This window comes from Hemiscyllium ocellatum, chromosome 29 (genome assembly GCF_020745735.1).
Source record: "Hemiscyllium ocellatum isolate sHemOce1 chromosome 29, sHemOce1.pat.X.cur, whole genome shotgun sequence".
NCBI lineage: Eukaryota > Metazoa > Chordata > Chondrichthyes > Orectolobiformes > Hemiscylliidae > Hemiscyllium > Hemiscyllium ocellatum.
The window spans coordinates 22,511,865-22,530,697 of NC_083429.1; the positions used below are offsets into that span (position 1 = coordinate 22,511,865).

The 18,833-nt window shown below is 40.4% G+C and overlaps 1 protein-coding gene across 3 annotated transcripts in view; it reads left to right on the plus strand.

Annotated features, from left to right (window-relative positions):
• Positions 1-18,833, plus strand: part of cdon (cell adhesion associated, oncogene regulated) — a 166,635-nt gene that overhangs the window by 104,396 nt on the left and 43,406 nt on the right. For all 3 annotated transcript variants that reach the window (XM_060847092.1, XM_060847090.1, XM_060847091.1), the window contains exons 2-8: positions 598-735; positions 3,157-3,432; positions 7,068-7,214; positions 8,115-8,258; positions 11,676-11,963; positions 13,049-13,318; positions 15,580-15,933. In XM_060847092.1, coding sequence (XP_060703075.1) covers positions 660-735; positions 3,157-3,432; positions 7,068-7,214; positions 8,115-8,258; positions 11,676-11,963; positions 13,049-13,318; positions 15,580-15,933 — 1,555 coding nt within the window. In that variant the 5' untranslated portion in view covers positions 598-659. The remainder of the gene's footprint in view (positions 1-597; positions 736-3,156; positions 3,433-7,067; positions 7,215-8,114; positions 8,259-11,675; positions 11,964-13,048; positions 13,319-15,579; positions 15,934-18,833) is intronic.

Genomic DNA, 18,833 nt, shown 5'->3' on the forward strand with positions numbered 1-18,833 from the left:
GCTTCTCTGTTTCTTGTACTCCATCTTCGCTGATGTTTGTGTATTATTTCTGTGGTAAATTGCTTTAGGGAGCCACAGTGATTCAGGATTGCATGACAAAGGGAAGCAGATAGATGTGATATGTTTACAAACGGCCTCTTATACAGCTCTGCCTCCAATTAATCACTTCAGTCTTGTCGATTGGTCTAATTATTTGTTATTCAGTTGATATTTAAGAGCATGTTCCTAGACACTGAACTTAGTAAATGATTGTATTAAAACAGTATTTTTATGCCTCTTGGGTATTAGGCCAAAGATGTTGCAGCTCAGTTTTCTTGAATGGTGCTTGGGATGCTTGGTGCTCCAAAATATCAGACCAGACAACAGCTGTTCTCTTTCTACTGGTCTCATAGTACAGGCTGTACCAGATTGAACCACAGTCAGAGTTACAGAAAGAGAAGGAAAATCAAATAAACATTCCTTTTGTCACATGTTGATTTTTGATGTGTGGCTTATTATTTGAGCTCTCATTGACGCATCCATGTTTAGCTCTGTCTATGGTGAGCATTGTGAATCTAATTGGCTCTTGTCTTCATTTTATTTCTCTTGCTTTTGCAGATTGTACTGGCCACCCTGTCTTGCTGCAGAGCTCTTCAGCCTTGCTTCCCAGTCACAGTGCAATGGATCCAGAGAAAGGGCGTATGCACTCTGTGTTGTGTGTGTGGCTGCCAGTTGTTTTCTCATGTATCAGGGCAGGTAAGCCATGACTTAATACAATACAATTTTGAAATGTCAAGACACATCACTGATCACATTAACATGGGGCACTTCTATACAAATAGCTTAAAGAAAATCCTCGAGTGGCAAAAAAATGGGATTCATACTTCTCCTATTCACTTGTCTTATAATGTCTGCCGTGGTTTAAGTATTCCCAAAGTTGTGGTTATACATTTCCATCCAGCATTTTCCTTGTTAGGAAATGGTTAACCTCCACTAGTATAATATTTACCAAACTTGATATTTAAGCCTTCATTGTTTTGCAGCATTTGCATTCTTTCTATTAGAAGGGTTGAAACTTGAAAGGGTTCTGAAATGATTTCCAAGGATATTAATTACCAGGGATGGAGGATTTGAGCTAAAGGGAGAGGCTGAATAAACTGGGCTGTTTTCCCTAGAACGTCAGAGCCTGAGGGGTGACCTTATCAAGGTTTATAAAATCATGAGGAGCATGGATAGGGTGAACACCCAGGTCATTATCACAGGGTGTGGGGGAGTCCAGGACTCTAGGGCCATAGGTTTAGGGTGAGAGGGGAAAGATTTAAAAGGGACCTATGAGGCAACTTTTTCACACAATGAAATGCGCTGGCAGAGAAAGTGGTAGAGGCTGATACAATTACAACATTTAAAAGGCATTTGGATGGGGACATGAATAGGAAGGGTTTGGAGGGATACGACCCAAGTGCTGGCAAATGAGACTGATTTAGGTTAGGATAACTGGTCGGCATGGAAGAGTTGGACCGAAGGGTCTGTTTCCATGCTGTACATCTGTGACTCTATGGCTGTAAGTAATTAATGAGTTAATGTGGCATGTTGAACATTTATGTCTCAAATAGTTTATGTGTAGGATACTGTGCCTAAATTACGCTCAAATCATTAATACTAATAACTTCCTGATGCTGCTTCATGGATGCACAGCTTGTAATTTTCGTGCTGCACACAGCCACTGAAACCTAGGCAAACACAACAGGCAAAGCCATCCTATTTGCACTTGCATTTCTTATCAACATAAAATGCTGGATTTATAGGTGAATCAACATTTGTAAGAAGTAAAAGGGATTACGGTTGGTGTTTTGCCTGTATTTTTGTCAAGAGTTCTGATAAATGTTTCTTTGTCATCATAGCCAATATCATAATCTGTTTATCTTTACAGTTACTGATCGCCCTATATATTTGTTGCATTTTCTATTTCTAGCAATTTTATTTTCTTTTGTATTATTCACTGCTTCATCCTATTTTTACTTGGGCCCAGAAATTGGATGGAAGTCTTAACTTGTGTATCTAACAAATCTTGTGATTCTATCAAATATGGTAACTGCGAGCAATTTTACATGTCCCCCATTGTGACACACAGTTTCCAGCACCCAGTATCTTGTATAGACCAGGCAGACTGCACATTTGTAGGTGACAAGGTAACTGGTGATGATGACAAGAGTCTGCAGAGGTGTGTAGACAGGTAAAGGAAATAGGCTAAAACTTGGCAGATGGAATGTAATATGAGGCAATATGAAGTTATGCATTTCTACAGGAAAAATTGAGGTGCTGAATATTATTTAAATGGAGAAAGACTGCAGAAAACAATGAAACAGCGGGATTTGGGAGTCCTTTTGCATGTATTAGGAAAAGCTAGCATTTCAATTCAGTGGATCATAGGGAAAGCAAATGGAATATTGGCCTTTTATTTCAAACAAATGGGGTGTAAAAGTTGGGAGAGTTTGCTAAAACTTTATAAGGTGCTAGTCAGACCACAAGTGGAATACGGTGAAGAATTTTAGGCCCCTTATCTAACGAAAGATAAACTGGCATTGGAGGAAGTCCAGAAAAGGTTCACAAGGCTGCTACCAGGTATGGAAGTACTGTCTTAAAAGAATAAATTGTGCATGTTTGGCCGGTATGTATTCTCTCTCGTTCTTCTATAGTCCAGTCATATTGAAGCAAACCAGCTTTTCAGGACTTGACAGGGTAGATGCAGAAAAGTTGTTTCTTCCTCTGGGAGCAGAGGGTTTCATCTCAGAATTAAGGGTTGTACATTTAAAACAGCAATGAGGGAGAATCTCTTCTGAAGGGTGAGAATGTTTGGATTCTGTGCCATAGAGGACTGTTGAGGCTGGGTCATTTAAGTATATTCAAGACTGAAATTGATTTTTAATCTGTAGGCAAACATGGACTGAATGACCTACTTCTGCTTCTACATCTTATGTTCTTCTAATACCGCATTTGTATTAGCTGTTTGGAATGATCACTAGAATTGGCCTTGGGACACAGAGGTTAGAAATGTTATGGTCGACTGCAAACCCGGTGTCATCCAGATGATGAATCCAATTAAGGCGGTTCCCTTTTGGTAAGGTTATGGTTTCAGAAGTAAGGGCAATTTTAACCGTCTTTTTCCTTTTTATACAGACCTGGCTCCTTACTTCACAGCAGAACCCCTGTCCACAATACAGAAACTAGGGGGACGAGTTCAACTTCGCTGTGCTGCAGAGCCTGCCTGGGCACACATTACATGGCACTTCAACGGAAAGAAATTAACAGACAGCGAACAGAATGGAATAACGATCCAGTTTGGGTCATTGACCATCTCCCATCTACAGATGTCCCATGTTGGGAGATACCTCTGTGTGGCAAGCAGTTCTGTCGGTGCAGTAGTGAGCAGACCTTCTTCAGTTACCATTGCAAGTGGGTATCCTTTAGGAAATAGGAGTAACTTTGGTCCAGATTGTTTGAATGAGATGAGCTATAGTTTGATCTATTAACCTGAAAATGTAACATTTTTTAATCCGTTGAGATTTACCAAGATTCAATACTGAAGTGTCATTAGAGCACCCTCCTCTGCATGCTAAGTTTTCTGATTTGACTCGACTGTTCAGTGCCCAGCCACTTGACTGGAGCATGACAGAGACCTGGGATTAAAGTGACATTTTTTGGAGTTGGACCAGAAGATGCTTTTATGGATTGTTCTCTGTGAAGAATTTATGTCCTTTTTTAAAATCTATCTTGATAACGATCATAGAATCCTACAGTATGGAAGCAGGCCATTGAGTCCACACCACCTGTCCAAAGAGCTTCCCACCCAGGCCCACTATCACCATACCCCAGCATTTCCCAAGGCTCGTCCACCTAGCTAGCTGGCAATCCATGGACACTATGGGCAATTTAGTATGGCCAATCCACTTAACCTGCACATCTTTGAACTGAGGGAGGAAACCAGAGCACCCAGAGGAAATACATGCAGACATGGGGAGAATGTGCAAACTCCACACAACAGGCTAGGGCTGTTTTCCCTGGAGCATCAGAGGTTGAGGGGTGACCTTATAGAGGTTTACAAAATCGTGAGGGGCATGGATAGGATAAATAGACAGTCTCTTCCCTGGGGTCAGGGAGTCCAGAACTAGAGGGCACAGGTTTAGGGTGAGAGGGGAAAGATATAAAAGAGACCTAAGTGGCAACTTTTTCGCACACAGGGTGGTACGTGTATGGAATGAGCTGCCGGAGGAAGTGGTGGAGGCAGGTACAATTGCAACATTTAAAAGGCATCTGGATGGGTATATGAATAGGAAGGGTTTGGAGGGATATGGGCTGGGTTCTGGCAGGTGGGACTAGATTGGGTTGGGATATCTGGTCGGCATGGACCAAAGGGTCTGTTTCCATGCTCTACATCTCTATGACTATGACTCTCTGGTCACCCAAGGTTGGAATTGAACCGAGGTCCCTGGCACTGTGCTGACCACTGAGCCACCAAGCCACCCCGCCGCCCCAATAGCAAATGTCAAATAAAAGGCAAATATTGAGAATGCTGGAAATTTGTAACAAACACAGAACAGGTTGGAGAAACACAACAGGTGTGGCAGCATCTGTGGGGAGAGAGAGTTAACGTTTGCACTCCAGTATGACTTATTCAGAATTTGGTTCTGCGGAAGGGGCGTTGGACTTGAGGTGTAGACTGTGCTTTCTCTCCACAGATGCTATCAGACGTGCTGAGTTTTCAGTGATTTTCTGATTTCCAGTATCTACAGTTCTTTGTTCTTTTTTCTCATCATCAACTTTTTAGCTTTTATTTTGCCAATCCTGTTCACATTCCTGCTAAAGTATGTCAAGGATGGCTTAATTGTAGGTGTGCGATACTTGTTTTTTTAAAAAATATCATCCCCATTCTCTTTAGTCACTGATCATCATCCCTTTCCATATAGTGTGACATAATTAAGATTGCAGCAGTATTTATGTTCCCTTAGCAATGGTTGGGTATGGCAGAGAATTAAAAGGAAAGGTGGTGAATTTCTCTTGCTACCTGCCTCTTCTAAGGGATAAGATACCATTAATCCAGTGAGCAGATTTGCTTTTGACTTGGAGAGAAGAATCAATGTGAATGGCTTTAATTATAAAAATAGATCTGACCGTTTAAAGAAAGCTGATGTAGAAGGAAGTGACCTGAGAAATGACTGGCTGAGTGGAATACTGAAGGAAACATTCCCTATTGTAAAAGAGGAGAGTGTGGCTCTTGCATATTTGCAATCTGTTTTCCAGTCTAAATTGTTTGCAAGAAACCTGTGCTTTCTTTAAAAAAAAGTATACATTGAGAAACTGGCCTTCTGGAAGTGCTTTGCAGCCATATAAAAGCTGTAATGAAGTTTAATTTCCCTGATTAAGAAACAGTCAGACCACACAGGCAGCCTGCATAACTGGGACCTACAGTAAATGTAAGCATCTTCCTGCTTCTATTAGCTTGACCTGAGTGCACAAAAAGTGTTAATTATCGATGCTGGCAACATGACAAATGCAGAGAGCAGAGTAAAGCATATCGAAAGGTCCAGCTTGGTGTGTAAACTTCTGATTTTCTGTATAATGTTGGGTTGGCCTGTTGGAGCTCATTCTCGAGCCTTCTCACTCTCCACTTCAGCCCCACCACAGCCCCAAGGAGTAAGAAAATTGGAAGAGGAAATGTAATCTATATAACATGTGGTGTGATTTCAGGACCCATGCAGATTCTGAAACCCTGCAGATGGTCCAAATATGTAGTCAGAAAATGTAGAATAATTTCTTAATTCTTTTCCTTGCATTCCCCTGGTCTTCCAAGTAAAATACCCAAACAATGAGTAGACTACCACATACTCAATTGAATAAAATAATTAAATGCTTATTAATTCTCTGGTTTATTTTCTACCTGTCACTCCTAATTTTCCCTCTTCTACCCCTGTCTGTAGTGACTAATGAGGACTGCAAATCAGAAAATCAGATGCACATCAAAGCTGGTTATCCCTCTAGCCAAAACAGTATCAGGAGAATGTACTATTTGATGCAGTGATGTCAGCACAGCAAAACTGCACTTCCGTATCCATATTAATTGCACTTCCATGTGCTTGCAGCACAGATCAATATCTTTATTTGTTTCATGTCTGCTAACACTCTGGAGCTAGTGCAGTAACAGCAAAATCTCTGAATCAAATTTAAGTTTTTAAAAACCTAAAACCACAAATTTTAAAATAAAGAATACTCAATCATTGAAGAAAAATAGTCAAGTAGAATTTTATTCAAGTTTTTTGGAATCTGGGGAAAGAAGTTGAGCATGCGCAATCAGAATATATCAGGTGTTTAGCAGACATTTCATTTGTAATAGTATCATTCTGCACAACAACAAATCTATAGTTAGAAACTGGTCAGTTAAACCAGAACATATGACAACATACAATATGATTTTGAACCTGTTACCAGAGTTTTGATGAACTAAATAGAAAATGGTTTGATTTCTACTCTTAATAAATGAGGCTCCTAATTAGGAGCATGAAAAAGGAAAACATATCCCAAAATCAACTATTGGAGGATAAAATTCTGCCTCTGCAGTCCTGATGTATGCGTGCGGCTTATCACAAAATCACTACCCGTGATTTTCAATCTACATAAAATGGATAGTGAAAAATAAAAATTGATGACACTATGGATGGATACATAAATTAAGTTTCTAACTTTTAGATTTCTCCTCCTATTCTGATCATCAGGATCTGGAAAATTTGCTTTAATATTGCTCCTGGTTTTTAAGAGCTGTGTATATGGATCAGCCAAATTTTAGGGGTACATTTCTTTCTATTTATAGCAAACATTTGCAGGAGTGCAAGTAATCGTGATAATATGCAGTCCGGTTGAGTGTGTAATCCTGCATCCTTGGAACAGTGTACAAATGGCTACTATGTCTCAGAGAGGTCAAGTGGAAGGTATCTGCTGTCTGAAATTTCAGCCATGCTGCCTGTGTCAGATTTCAATGTATTGCTGACATATGTTGTAGTAAATACTGATCATTATTATTTGCTCTGTTCTTGCAGGTATAAGTGATTTCCAGGCACCGAGCCAGCGAGTAGTTACAGTGGACGAAGGAAGCACAGGCATCATTGAATGTCATTTACCTGACAGTAAACCTCAAGCGCTAATCCGCTACCGAGTGAAGGGTAAATGGTTTGAGCGATCCACAGGTAGGTGTCCTGGCCTAGCCCAGTCTAGCCCGTTAACTTTTTAAAACTTTGTATTTAAAGTATTATGAGCAGTTATTATTGCCCGTCACCTGTTTTATCAAACACACAGGCAGATATAGTACCATAGATGCTTCGCTGTCTCATTAATTATGATTCCCATAGAGACTGGTAACTTTTTTAAAAATTCAAGCTGCATTCCTAGCTAAAGAATTTATTTTATGCTTGGTAATTGGCTGTAACAAAAGACAAAAATCACCATCTTTTCAGGCAATGTATGTTTCTACTAGTAAACAAAATACTCCTTAGTTTTAAGCCAACTGAAAAAGCACTCACAGGCACACTTCATAAACATTACATTTTACACTACTTTACATAAACATTTAATTTTTCCAGAATTAGTGCAAAGTGTTTCTGAGCTTCAGAACGTTTATTTCTGTTCCTTTTCTCGCCAATGGGTGTTGAATGGGTAGCTAGTTGTGATCAAACGTTACAATATGAAAGATGACGCAAACTGTCAGTTATTTTATAGTGAGTGTATCATTTCAAGTTTTTTTTTTAAATGTTTAAAGTGCTTAACTTAATTTTTCATCTACCATCACTTCCCTCTAATTTAAATTTCCGACCTCTAAAGTAAGAGTTTAAACAAAATAAACATTTTTTAAAACTTAGAGATTTTACGATCATATTTTTAAAAATGCTCAATGAAGTTTCTTATTAATATGTTCTTTTTAAAGATTTTTTTAAAAGAATGTCTCAGTTTCTCTTCAGATATGTTGACCCAAATCAAATTTGTGGGAATACACTGAGCTGGCATTCCTGCTGTGTGACAGCTTGCAGGTTCAGTAGCTGCTTAGTTACAATGCAGCAGTCCATCTCCTTATCATACTCTTTATTTTTTAGATAAGTACCTAATCCTTCCTTCTGGAAACTTGCACATTCTGAACGTCACACAGCAGGATAAAGGAAGCTACAAGTGTGCAGCGTACAATCCGGTCACGAATGAGATGAAAATGGAACCTACGGGACGTAAACTGCTGATTAGACGTAAGTCTGCAGCTCAACTGTATTCTCTCAATGTACCCAACCTTAGTTATTGCTGTTTCCACAAATGCGTACAGCCAAACTGTTATCATTCATCACATGATCTGACCCCATGTAATGGCTCCTTCATATTAAATGAAGCGTCGAACATCCATTTACTGGATTAGATTCTAAAATTACTTGAACACCTGCCTATTGTCATAACATCGTTTACCTAGGCTAGAATAAATAAAGTTGTCTCTTATCACAAGTGGATACAGGTCTAGAAATGGACTTACCTGATTCAGTTTTATTCATCTGTAAATTTACGTGGTTCTAAACGGGTTTTTTTAATCACTCATGGAGGGCATAGGCATCACTGGCTAGGAAAGCATTTATTGCCCATCCCTAGAAAGTGATGGTGATCTGCCTTGATGAACTGCTGCAGTCCATGTGTTGTTAATAGACTCTCAAATCCGTTTTGAAGGGAATTCTAGCATGTTGACTTAGTGACAGTGAAGGGACAGCAATATATTTCCTTGTCAGGATAGAATGTAGCCAAGAAGGGAATTTGCAGAGGATGGTGTCCCTTTTATCTGCTGTCCTTGTCCTTCTACATGGAAGTGATCATGGATTTGGAAGGTATTGTCTAAGGATCTTGGGTGAATTTCTACAACCTCTCTTGTAGATAGTACACACCGCTGTTAGTGAGTCATAGTGGTGGACGGAATGGATGTTTGTGGATGATGTGCCAATCAATCAGGCTCCTTTTCCAAGATGGTGTATATCTTTTTGTGTGTTGTTGGAACTGCACTCATCCTAGCAAGAGGAGAGTATTCCATCACACTCCTGACTGTACTTTGTAGAGGGTAGACAGGCTTTGGGGAGTCAGGAGATGAATTACCAGCCTCTGATCTACTGTTGTAGCCACTCAATTGATATGATGAGTCTAGTTGAGTTTCATTCAATGGTAACAGCCAGTATGCTGATATTGGGTACTTCAGTCATAGTATTGCCATTGAATGTCATGGGGCAGTGGTTAGATAGTTTTTGGTATTTGTGTTGCATGACTGTTACTTTGTCACTTTTCAGCCCAAGCCTGGTTATTGTCCAGGTCTTGTTGCATTTATGCCTGGGCTGCTTCAGTATCTGAAGAGTGGCAAATGGCACTGAGCACTGTGCAGTCATTGGTGAGTATCCCCACCTCTTCTGATCTTCTGATGGAGGGAAGGTCATTGATAAAGTAGTTGATGATATTGGGCACAGGACACTACCCTGAGGAACTCCTGACTGTTCTTTGTCAACCGCAGTCAGCTTTCTATGTGACAGCTGTGACTCTTAACCAACAGAGAATTTATTGAATGATTTTATTGTCACATGTATTTGGGAAAGTACAGTGAAAAGTGTTCTGTCATCACAATCCTGTGCCATTTTGGATTATTAAAATGATAAATTACTTATCGAACTTCATTTTCTGTTCAATTGACAGGAAAAATATAAAATGTTCAACTTTACAACCCTTCTTGTCAAGCATGGCTTTGGGTTTTCTCAGAATCCTTGATTCCACACCCCCTAGAGAAATACTGTTTTGATGTCAAGGGCAGTCACTCTACCTCACTTATGAAATTGATCTCTTCTGACCATGTTTGAACCAAGTCTGTAATGAGGTTAGGAGCTGAGTGACCCTGGCAGAAACCGAACCGAATGTCACTGAACAGGTTGTAACGGAGCAGGTGCTGTTTGATAGCACTGTTAATAACATCTTGCATCATTTTACTGATGATTGAGAGTACTTTATGGGGTGACAATTGGCTGGGTTAAATCTGCTTGCTGTGTAGAGGGCATACCAATCGGTACTGTTGCCAAAATGCTGTCAGAGCCTATTGGCTTTGCAGTATTCAGTGCCTTCAATTATTTCTTGATGTCACATGGAGTGAATTGAATTGGCTGAAGACTGGTATCTATAATGAATCATTATAGTGTGGGAGCAGGCCATTCAACTCATCGAGTCCACACCAACCCTCTGAAGAATATCCCACCCAGACCCACCCTGTACCTTATTGCTATAACCTTGCATTTCCCCTGGCTAATCCACCTAGCCTGCACAGCCCTATACACTGGGCAATTTAGCATGGCAATCCACCTAACCTGCACATCTTTGGACTGTGGGAGGAAACTGGAGCATCCAGAGGAAACTCGCACAGTCATCCGAGGATGGAATTGAACCCAGGTCCCAGGTGCTATGAAACAGTAGTGCTAACCACTGAGTCACTGTGCTGCCCTGCTGTGGACCACTGGAGGAGGTCGAGATGGATCATCCACTTGTCACTTCTGGCTGAAGATTGTGGCGAATGCTTCAGCCTTATCTTTTGCACTGATGCACAGCGTTTCTCCTCCATCATTTGGGGATGGGAATATTTGTGAAGCTTCCTTCAGTGAGTTGTTTAACTGTCCACCACCATTCATGACTGGATGTGGTTCTCAAATAGAGATCACCTTTATTTGAGCATTTCTTATCTTTATAACCAAAACAAAATTAATGACTTCAGTCATTTTCAAATTATGTTTGTGTATAATTAAATTTAATTTTTAGGTTAACAGGCACAGATTGTTCCCCCAAATCCCAGGCACCCACAGTCTCTAAAGTACTTATGGAGCATGATCACAATCCCTTTCGTGTGTGCTGGAGACAATGTGTCTTAAAATGAAAAAGATAGATGCATTATAAAAAGAAAATTGGAAACAAAACAACTGGAAGGGTGATCTTCCTCAAGAGTTAATCTGTAACTGGCCTGTATGTCTGAAAAGCAACTTTGAACTCGCCTGATAAAAGCACTCTTGGGAAATGAGAGCCTAAATCTTGTTTTTCTAATTCATTGTTTGTTTTTTGTTTAACATGGTAGGTAGCATCTCACTATTATTCCTCTGACAAATAAACAACTATTTTATCTGATGGTGTCATGTTCAGTCTGATTTATGAAAGAAGGCTTAAAGATAAATATGCTGTTGTCATCTCTCATATATCCCTGACGTTTATCAGAGCCCTTTAGTTGTTTAGTTTTTTTTCTCTTCACATTCCTTCACAGCTTATTCTCCTCCTTGTTTACGTTCCTCTGCTCACTGTTCATTTTCCAACCTGTTTTCTCTGATTTTCGTTTTGGCATAAGTTCTTCTCTTAGGCACCCACTTTTTACTTTGTCACATGGCTCTCTAGCATTTGAATTACTTTGTTTTCTCTGTACCATTTCTGTCATTTGCACTCTGGTCACTTTATTGCTTTATCAACAGCAGTTGCATGCATTCTCTCCTTTTCTCTATGCGCTTCTTCATTTTGTTTCGATGCCCTCTGTACGATGAATGTTAAAATGCTCGAACACTATTTGACCTAACTGATTTGAAATGTCAGCACAGATTGTGACTTCTCCTACTTCTTCCTCACAGGCCCTACAACTAGTTCTGCATACATCATCTATCCCACAACCCCTCAGAATATAACAGTGATTCAGCATAGCCCACTGATCCTAGAATGTGCAGTAAGTGGCATCCCAACTCTACAAGTCAAATGGCTAAAAGATGGTAGGGAACTGTCTGGGAACAAGAGGTGGAGACTATTTCATCATAGCCTGGTTGTTGATCAGAGCAAAATGTTGGATGCTGGGAGTTACTTGTGTATTGCTGAAAATGGAATGGGGGAGCCAGTGTCTGCAAACTACACAGTTACTGTTCATGGTAAGTGAGTTTCCCTTATTAGTTTCTGTTTTTCCCCTTTTCTAACTTCTCTCTTCTGCTGAGGTGCTGGTTTGTCATGGTCTGTGGCTGTACTGATGCCAGCTAACCTCTCCAATACTTCAGTGGATGTTCTTCATCTGAGTTTTACTGTGAAAATATCTGGCATCACTGTTGTACCCAATATTAATATTGCACTAGCTGAGACTGTGGAAGGACAACCTTGAGCAGAAATCAGTCTGATTCTCACAACCACTGAGATCCCTTGCTGGCTGGCTTTATACAGATTGCAAATTAAAGCTCTCTGCACAGTTCAGTACTAACTAACCTGTGGAATTTGACTGTTAGCAACTGAATTCTTCATTTGGTGCTTTTGGCACACACACTCCTCTGTTATGTGCACAAAATCAGAAATTGGTCCTTGTTTTTACAGTAAGGGACTTTGAGACATTTGAAAAATGCATAAGCCAAATACAACAAACTAATAGGAAAAAAAGCCTTTTGGCTGTTACCTTCGATACCCCCACAATCATGAACAAGGTGATTACTCATCTAAATGTAATTTAGATACACTTTTTAATTTCTTGGTTTGGTAGATATCTATATACTAGGATATATTATCCTGATTTTTTTCATTGATGTGATTCATCACAAATGATTTGTGACCTACAGAATGCAGATTTCTTGGAAGCCATTAACTGAGTACTGAGGTCCTGCTTTTAAAGTAGCCTCGATATCATTGGAATCACCAAAGTTATATTTTAACATCTGAAATACAAAATTAAAATCACCTGAATCTAAGTTAGCATATGGCATATGACTGATTTAAAAATTTATGCAATAACAATGCGAATTATAATTCTACTCTACAGAGTGAGAGGGGAAAAAAGAGGATGTGCAGTCTGTCTGGCAAGTGTACAGCGTTAGGCACAGAGCAACCAGATTTAACAAGTACAGGCTAATATGCAGAGTATGGTTGGAAAGAGACTGATATGAGGGAGTGGGATGTGTTACAAATGCCCAGCCACGTTTAGTACTTCTGTTAGAATAATCTGCTTAAATATAAAATTATTTTACTATTTTCATAGAGCCTGCTGCAATTGTCAAAGGACTACAGGAGCTGACACTCTCCGTGGGATCTACAGCACGTTTAACTTGTGATTATCATGGAAATCCATGGCCCAATATTACCTGGTACCACAATGCAATCACTATTCAAACTGGTGTTCGACACTTAGTCTCTGGAAATAGACTAAAGATTGTGGGACTGGTTGCTGAAGATGCCGGGATGTATCAGTGTGTGGTGGAGAATAAGATTGGTTCAACGCAATCATCGGCTAGGCTCATAGTCCAATCAGGTATGCATCATCTCAACTGAGAACATTCCTTCCACCCAGATTTTAAGCTCATTATTTTCATGAAATAATTTTCTGTTGTGAAAAACGTAACAGATTATTAGTTATAATGTCTGTGAGACTTTTCAATCCATTAGTGCAGTAACATGTAAAGGGGATCTCTTTGACCATGCCTGGTACGCAGCATAGATTTGAAATTATCTGGTGCTTTTACCTCTACTGATCCAAGCCACCTGGCATCATAGATTTCATAGGCTTCCTACAGTGTGGAAACAGGCTATTCGACCCAACAAATCCACATCAGCTCTCTAAAGAGAATCCCATCCAGATCCTTCCCGTGGCTAATCTGTCCAACTTGCACATCCCTGGACACTGCAGGTAATTCAGCATTGCCAATCTACTTAACCTACACATCTTTGGACTGTGGGAGGAAACCGGAGCACCCAGAAGAGACCCATGCAGATGTGGGGCAAATTGTGCAAACTCGAAGCAGACGGTTGCCCGAGGATGAATTTGAACCTGTGTCCCTGGCATTGTGAGGCAGCAATGCTGACCACTGAGCTACTGTGCCTCCCTAACATCAACATGTCAGTTTGACTCCAATGATAGCATGTGCATCTTGGCCAGAGGGTTGAGAATTTAATCCTACTGTAAACTTGAAGACTAAAGGGGCCTTGGTTTGATGTTGCTCAAAATTTAAATCCCCATTCATACAGTCTTCCTGCAGTATGTTAGACCCGTGAGACAAGAATAAGGAGGTGTTGTTTATACCGTGGCCAATATTCCTTCCTCAGTTATCAAAGAAAGCACAATGTCCAATTATCACTTCATTGGTGAATTCTGTGTTGTTAAGTGTAAATTAACAGACATGTGTCTATAGTATAATAGTGAAAACAAGCTTGTTCTTTCTGAGCTTGAGGACTTCTCTTAAAAAAAACTAATTTCATAGCTTGCTTCTGTCCTAAATGCCATGTGTTCTTTCAGACGTATCTCATTTATACACTTTCAAAGTTGTTATTGCCCTGCAGCTGAATTCTCATTTCTAATTAACCTTTTCTTTCTTTTACCTAGCATCTGTATTTTGCTCCTGCTTTGTATCATTTTGATATGTCCTTCTATGCATTTGTTGTGAAAAAGTAGAATGCATCCAATGGCTGCGCAGTTGTGCACACTGCCTTGTATGATACCAGCTGGATTCTAGGTCAATACCCAGTCTGCACTGTATAAATTGATCACACTGAATTGGCAACAGGAAGGCTACAGTTCAAGTTTATTTTTCATGTCTTAAAAAGTATTCATTGGGCTTTTGCTACCCAGTGACCCAGAAAATGAGCTTCTGTATCTTTTGGGCAATATTGGAATCATATTTGGTACTGGTTTCTCTCCCCCTTCAAAATCCCTGGTTACTATTCAGGTTTTCCTGTAAAGAATAACCACTTTGGTGAGATACCACATCCATCAGTACCCCACCAAGAAAGCGAGAATTGTGAAAAGAAAATATTCAAGGAGAAATCAAAAAGTCAATTGTTTGTGGCCAACATCATCTACTTGATATTATTCAAGAAGAGTGAAGGTGCCAAGCCACTACCTTGAACTGCAGCAGTCCATGCAGTTTATGCCCACAAGCTGATAGAGAATTGGTTCCAAGATTTTGATCCACTGCCCAAAATCCTCAAACAATGACTGAAGAAAGAGTAGTATTTGCAGTTTGTAACCCGTAAGCAGCCCAATAACCAGAAGTAGGGCAAATGAAATTGAGTGCCTCTGGGGAGAGTGATTCTTGGAAGCATCTAATATAAAGAAGCAGCAGTGGGTGAGAGGTGTAGTACTGTGTTCTGTTTATCTTGTAGCATATCAATACTTGAATTGCTATCATCAATACGTAAGATCGAAATTTATCACAGATACCCAAGTCCTTGTTTTTCCTTTTTATATTTTCTTTCCACAGCTAATTTCTACTTTTCAAGGTACTGATGCATGCAATTTTTTTCAAAGCAACTTTTTTTTTAATGGGTTATTGGAGTCTATTTTGACAAAGGAAGAAGGGGAAGAGTGACTACAGCCTAAAGGCCATAGCTCACTTAGCTGTAGCACTCACCACATAACAATTGATTGCAGGATCCTGTTAAGTTTCCTGCCATCAAGGAACATCTGTGGGGACTGAGCAGTTATTTCCCAAAGACATTATATTAATGCATGAAATTTGTGTGAAATTCAAAAATTACTTAATTTAGCAAGTAACTCCAGGTTTACTACTACTACAGATCAAGGCACAAAACCTGTGATTACCTCCCCACCCACTAATTTGAGAGTGACTGAAGGAGAGTTTGTTACACTGACCTGTAATGCTACTGGTCAGCCAACACCTATCATCCGGTGGTTTGATCGGCATGGACTAATCAGCAACCACCCTTCTCATATTCTCCGGTCGAAATCTCGGAATGGTCAAATGTCTGGCATGGGAAGTCCCAGCTCCAATACACTGCACCTTACTATGTCCAGGGCTGGATCAAGTTCTCTTTACATACGCATTGCATCATTGGAAAGTTCGGGAGTATACATTTGTGAAGCCTCCAACAAGATGGGTTCAGTACAGGCAGAGGCCTTTCTGTCAGTTGGTAAGTTTCATTTTCTCTTCCTGTGTCCTTATGGATCATGTGATGATACTGCAAATTATCACCTCAGGTGATTGATACAATATTTGTTATGCCAAAGTATTTTATTTTATGTAAGTGTTATCAGAAAAGTAGCTGACCGTTTGTGTAAGGAATTGATTTCAACAGCCATTAGAAAGATTTCGATCAAGAGGAGATCAATGGCGGACAAAGGGGACTGTGTTTAGTCAATGGTCATTGGAGATATGGATATTAGCGAGTTTTGAGAAGATTTGTAGGTTGAGGTTCTGGATGTAGGTTTGCTTGCTGAGAACGAACCTTTCAGCTCAGCATGCAAACCTACATCCAGATATGGGTGTTTTGCTGAATGTGAAGCATTTGCTGAACTCAGTTTCTATTCAATGCTATTAGTGTATGTCGCATTATTTTCCTTTGGCAATTTTAGTTCCCATGGTGATACTTCTGGACTTAATTGGATTGGATTGTTCCCATTGGAACTAGCGTCAAATTGAAAAACTAGTTCTAATTTTGAACTGTTTTTGCCCTATGTTGCATTGATGTTATGCCTCCATCTGAATGTTAGTAGCATTTTCCTACTTTAACCTGTTATTTCCAGTCTTGGAGATGCAATTGGCTATACTCCTTAATGAAGTTGGGAATGACTGCTGACATATTTTGGGCTCCAAGCCAGTAACCATCAGTACCTTTGAATCTTGGAATCCTTGGATCTGGACTGCTCAGCCTCGCCTCACTTTCAGCCCCCCGCAGTCTAGAGTAATCAATGCAAGGGGACTTTTCCCTCACTGGATTGGAGATGAATGGATAATGATTCAGCCATATCCAGCATGGCATTGCAGTACCCAGTTCCTGATGGCATTGGTGATCGCACAACCATAGCTTTGACTTAGAGCATCAAACAATGGAGCAACTGTTTTCTGAGAAACTTCACTGTTAATTGAAACCTGGTGAAAAATTGAGTGACAATCTGACTTACTGCTAATGTTGACCTATGCAACATAACTTTGTAAAATACTGCATTTAATCCAACTATGCTCCCCTATCACTGAAACAACATCTCAGTTCTCTGGGCGCCTATGGGCTGTAGTGTTCCGTATCATCTCAAGCCCTCCTAAAGCAAATATGAGAGTAGGAGTATACATAAGAGGGAAATCAGGAGGGCAAAATGGGGACATGAGATAGCTTTGGCAAATAGAATTAAGGAGAATCCAAAAGGTTTTTACAAATATATTAAGGACAAAAGGGTAACTAGGGAGAGAATAGGATTCCTCAAAGATCAGCAAGGCGGCCTTTGTGTGGAGCCACAGAAAATGGGGGAGATACTAAATGAATATTTTGCATTAGTATTTACTGTGGCAAAGAATATGGAAGATACAGATTGTAGGGGAATAGATGGTGACGTCTTGCAAAATGTCCAGATTACAGAGGAGGAAGTGCTGGATGTCTTGAAACGGTTAAAGGTGGATAAATCGCCACGACCTGATCAGGTGTCCCCAAGAATAATGTGGGAAGCTAGAGAAGCGATTGCTGGGCCTCTTGCTGAGATATTTGTATCATCGATAGTCACAGGTGAGGTGCCGGAAGACTGGAGGTTGGCAAACATGGTGCCACTGTTTAAGAAGGGCGGTAAAGACAAGCCAGGGAACTATAGACTAGTGAGCCTGACCTCGGTGGTGGTCAAGTTGTTGGAGGGAATTCTGAGGGACAGGATGTACATGTATTTGGAAAGGCAAGGACTGATTCGGGATAGTCAACATGGCTTTGTGCATAGGAAATCATGTCTCACAAACTTGATTGAGTTTTTTGAAGGAGTAACAAAGAAGATTGATGAGGGCAGAGCAGTAGATGTGATCTATATGGACTTCAGTAAGGCGTTCGACAAGGTTACCCATGGGAGAATGATTAGCAAGGTTAGATCTCATGGAATACAGGGAGAACTGGCTCAAAAGTAGAAGGTGGTGGTGGAGGGTTGTTTTTCAGACTGGAGGCCTGTGACCAGTGGAGTGCCACAAGGATCGGTGCTGGGTCCTATACTTTTCTGTCATTTAGATAAGTGATTTGAATACGAGCATAAGAGGTACAGTTAGTACGTTTGCAGATGACACCATTTTGGAGATGTAGTGGACAGCGAAGAGAGTTACCTCCGATTACAACAGGATCTGGACCATATGGGCCAATGGGCTGAGAAGTGGCAGATGGAGTTTAATTCAGATAAATGCGAGGTGCTGCATTTTGGGAAAGCAAATCTTAGCAGGACTTATACACTTCATGCTAAGGTCCAAGGGAGTGTTGCTGAACAAAGAGACCTTGGAGTGCAAGTTCATAGCTCCTTGAAAGTGGAGTCACAGGTGGATATGAAAGTGAAGGCAGTGCTTTCCTTTATTGGTCAAAATATTGCGTACAGCAGTTGTGAGGTCATGTTGCGGCTGTGCAGGACATTGGTTAGGCCACTGTTGGAATATTGCGTGCAATTGTGGTCTCCTTCCTATTGGAACGATGTTGTGAAACTTGAAAGGGTTCAGAAAAGATTTACAAGGATATTGCCAGAGTTGGAGGATCTGAGCAACAGGGAAAGGCTGAACAGGATGGGGCTGTTTTCCCTGGAGTGTCGGAGGCTGAGGGGTGACCTTTATAGAGGTTTACAAAATTGAGGGGCATGGATAGAATAAATAGACAAAGTCTTTTCCCTGGGGTTAGGGAGTTCCGAACTAGAGGGCATAGGTTTAGGGTGAGAGGGGAAGATATAAAAGAGACCTAAGAGGAGCTTTTTCACGCAGAGAATGGTATGTGTATGGAATGAGCTGCCAGAGGATGTGGTGGAGGCTGGTACAATTGCAACATTTGAGAGGCATTTGGATGGATATATGAATAGGAAGGATTTGGAG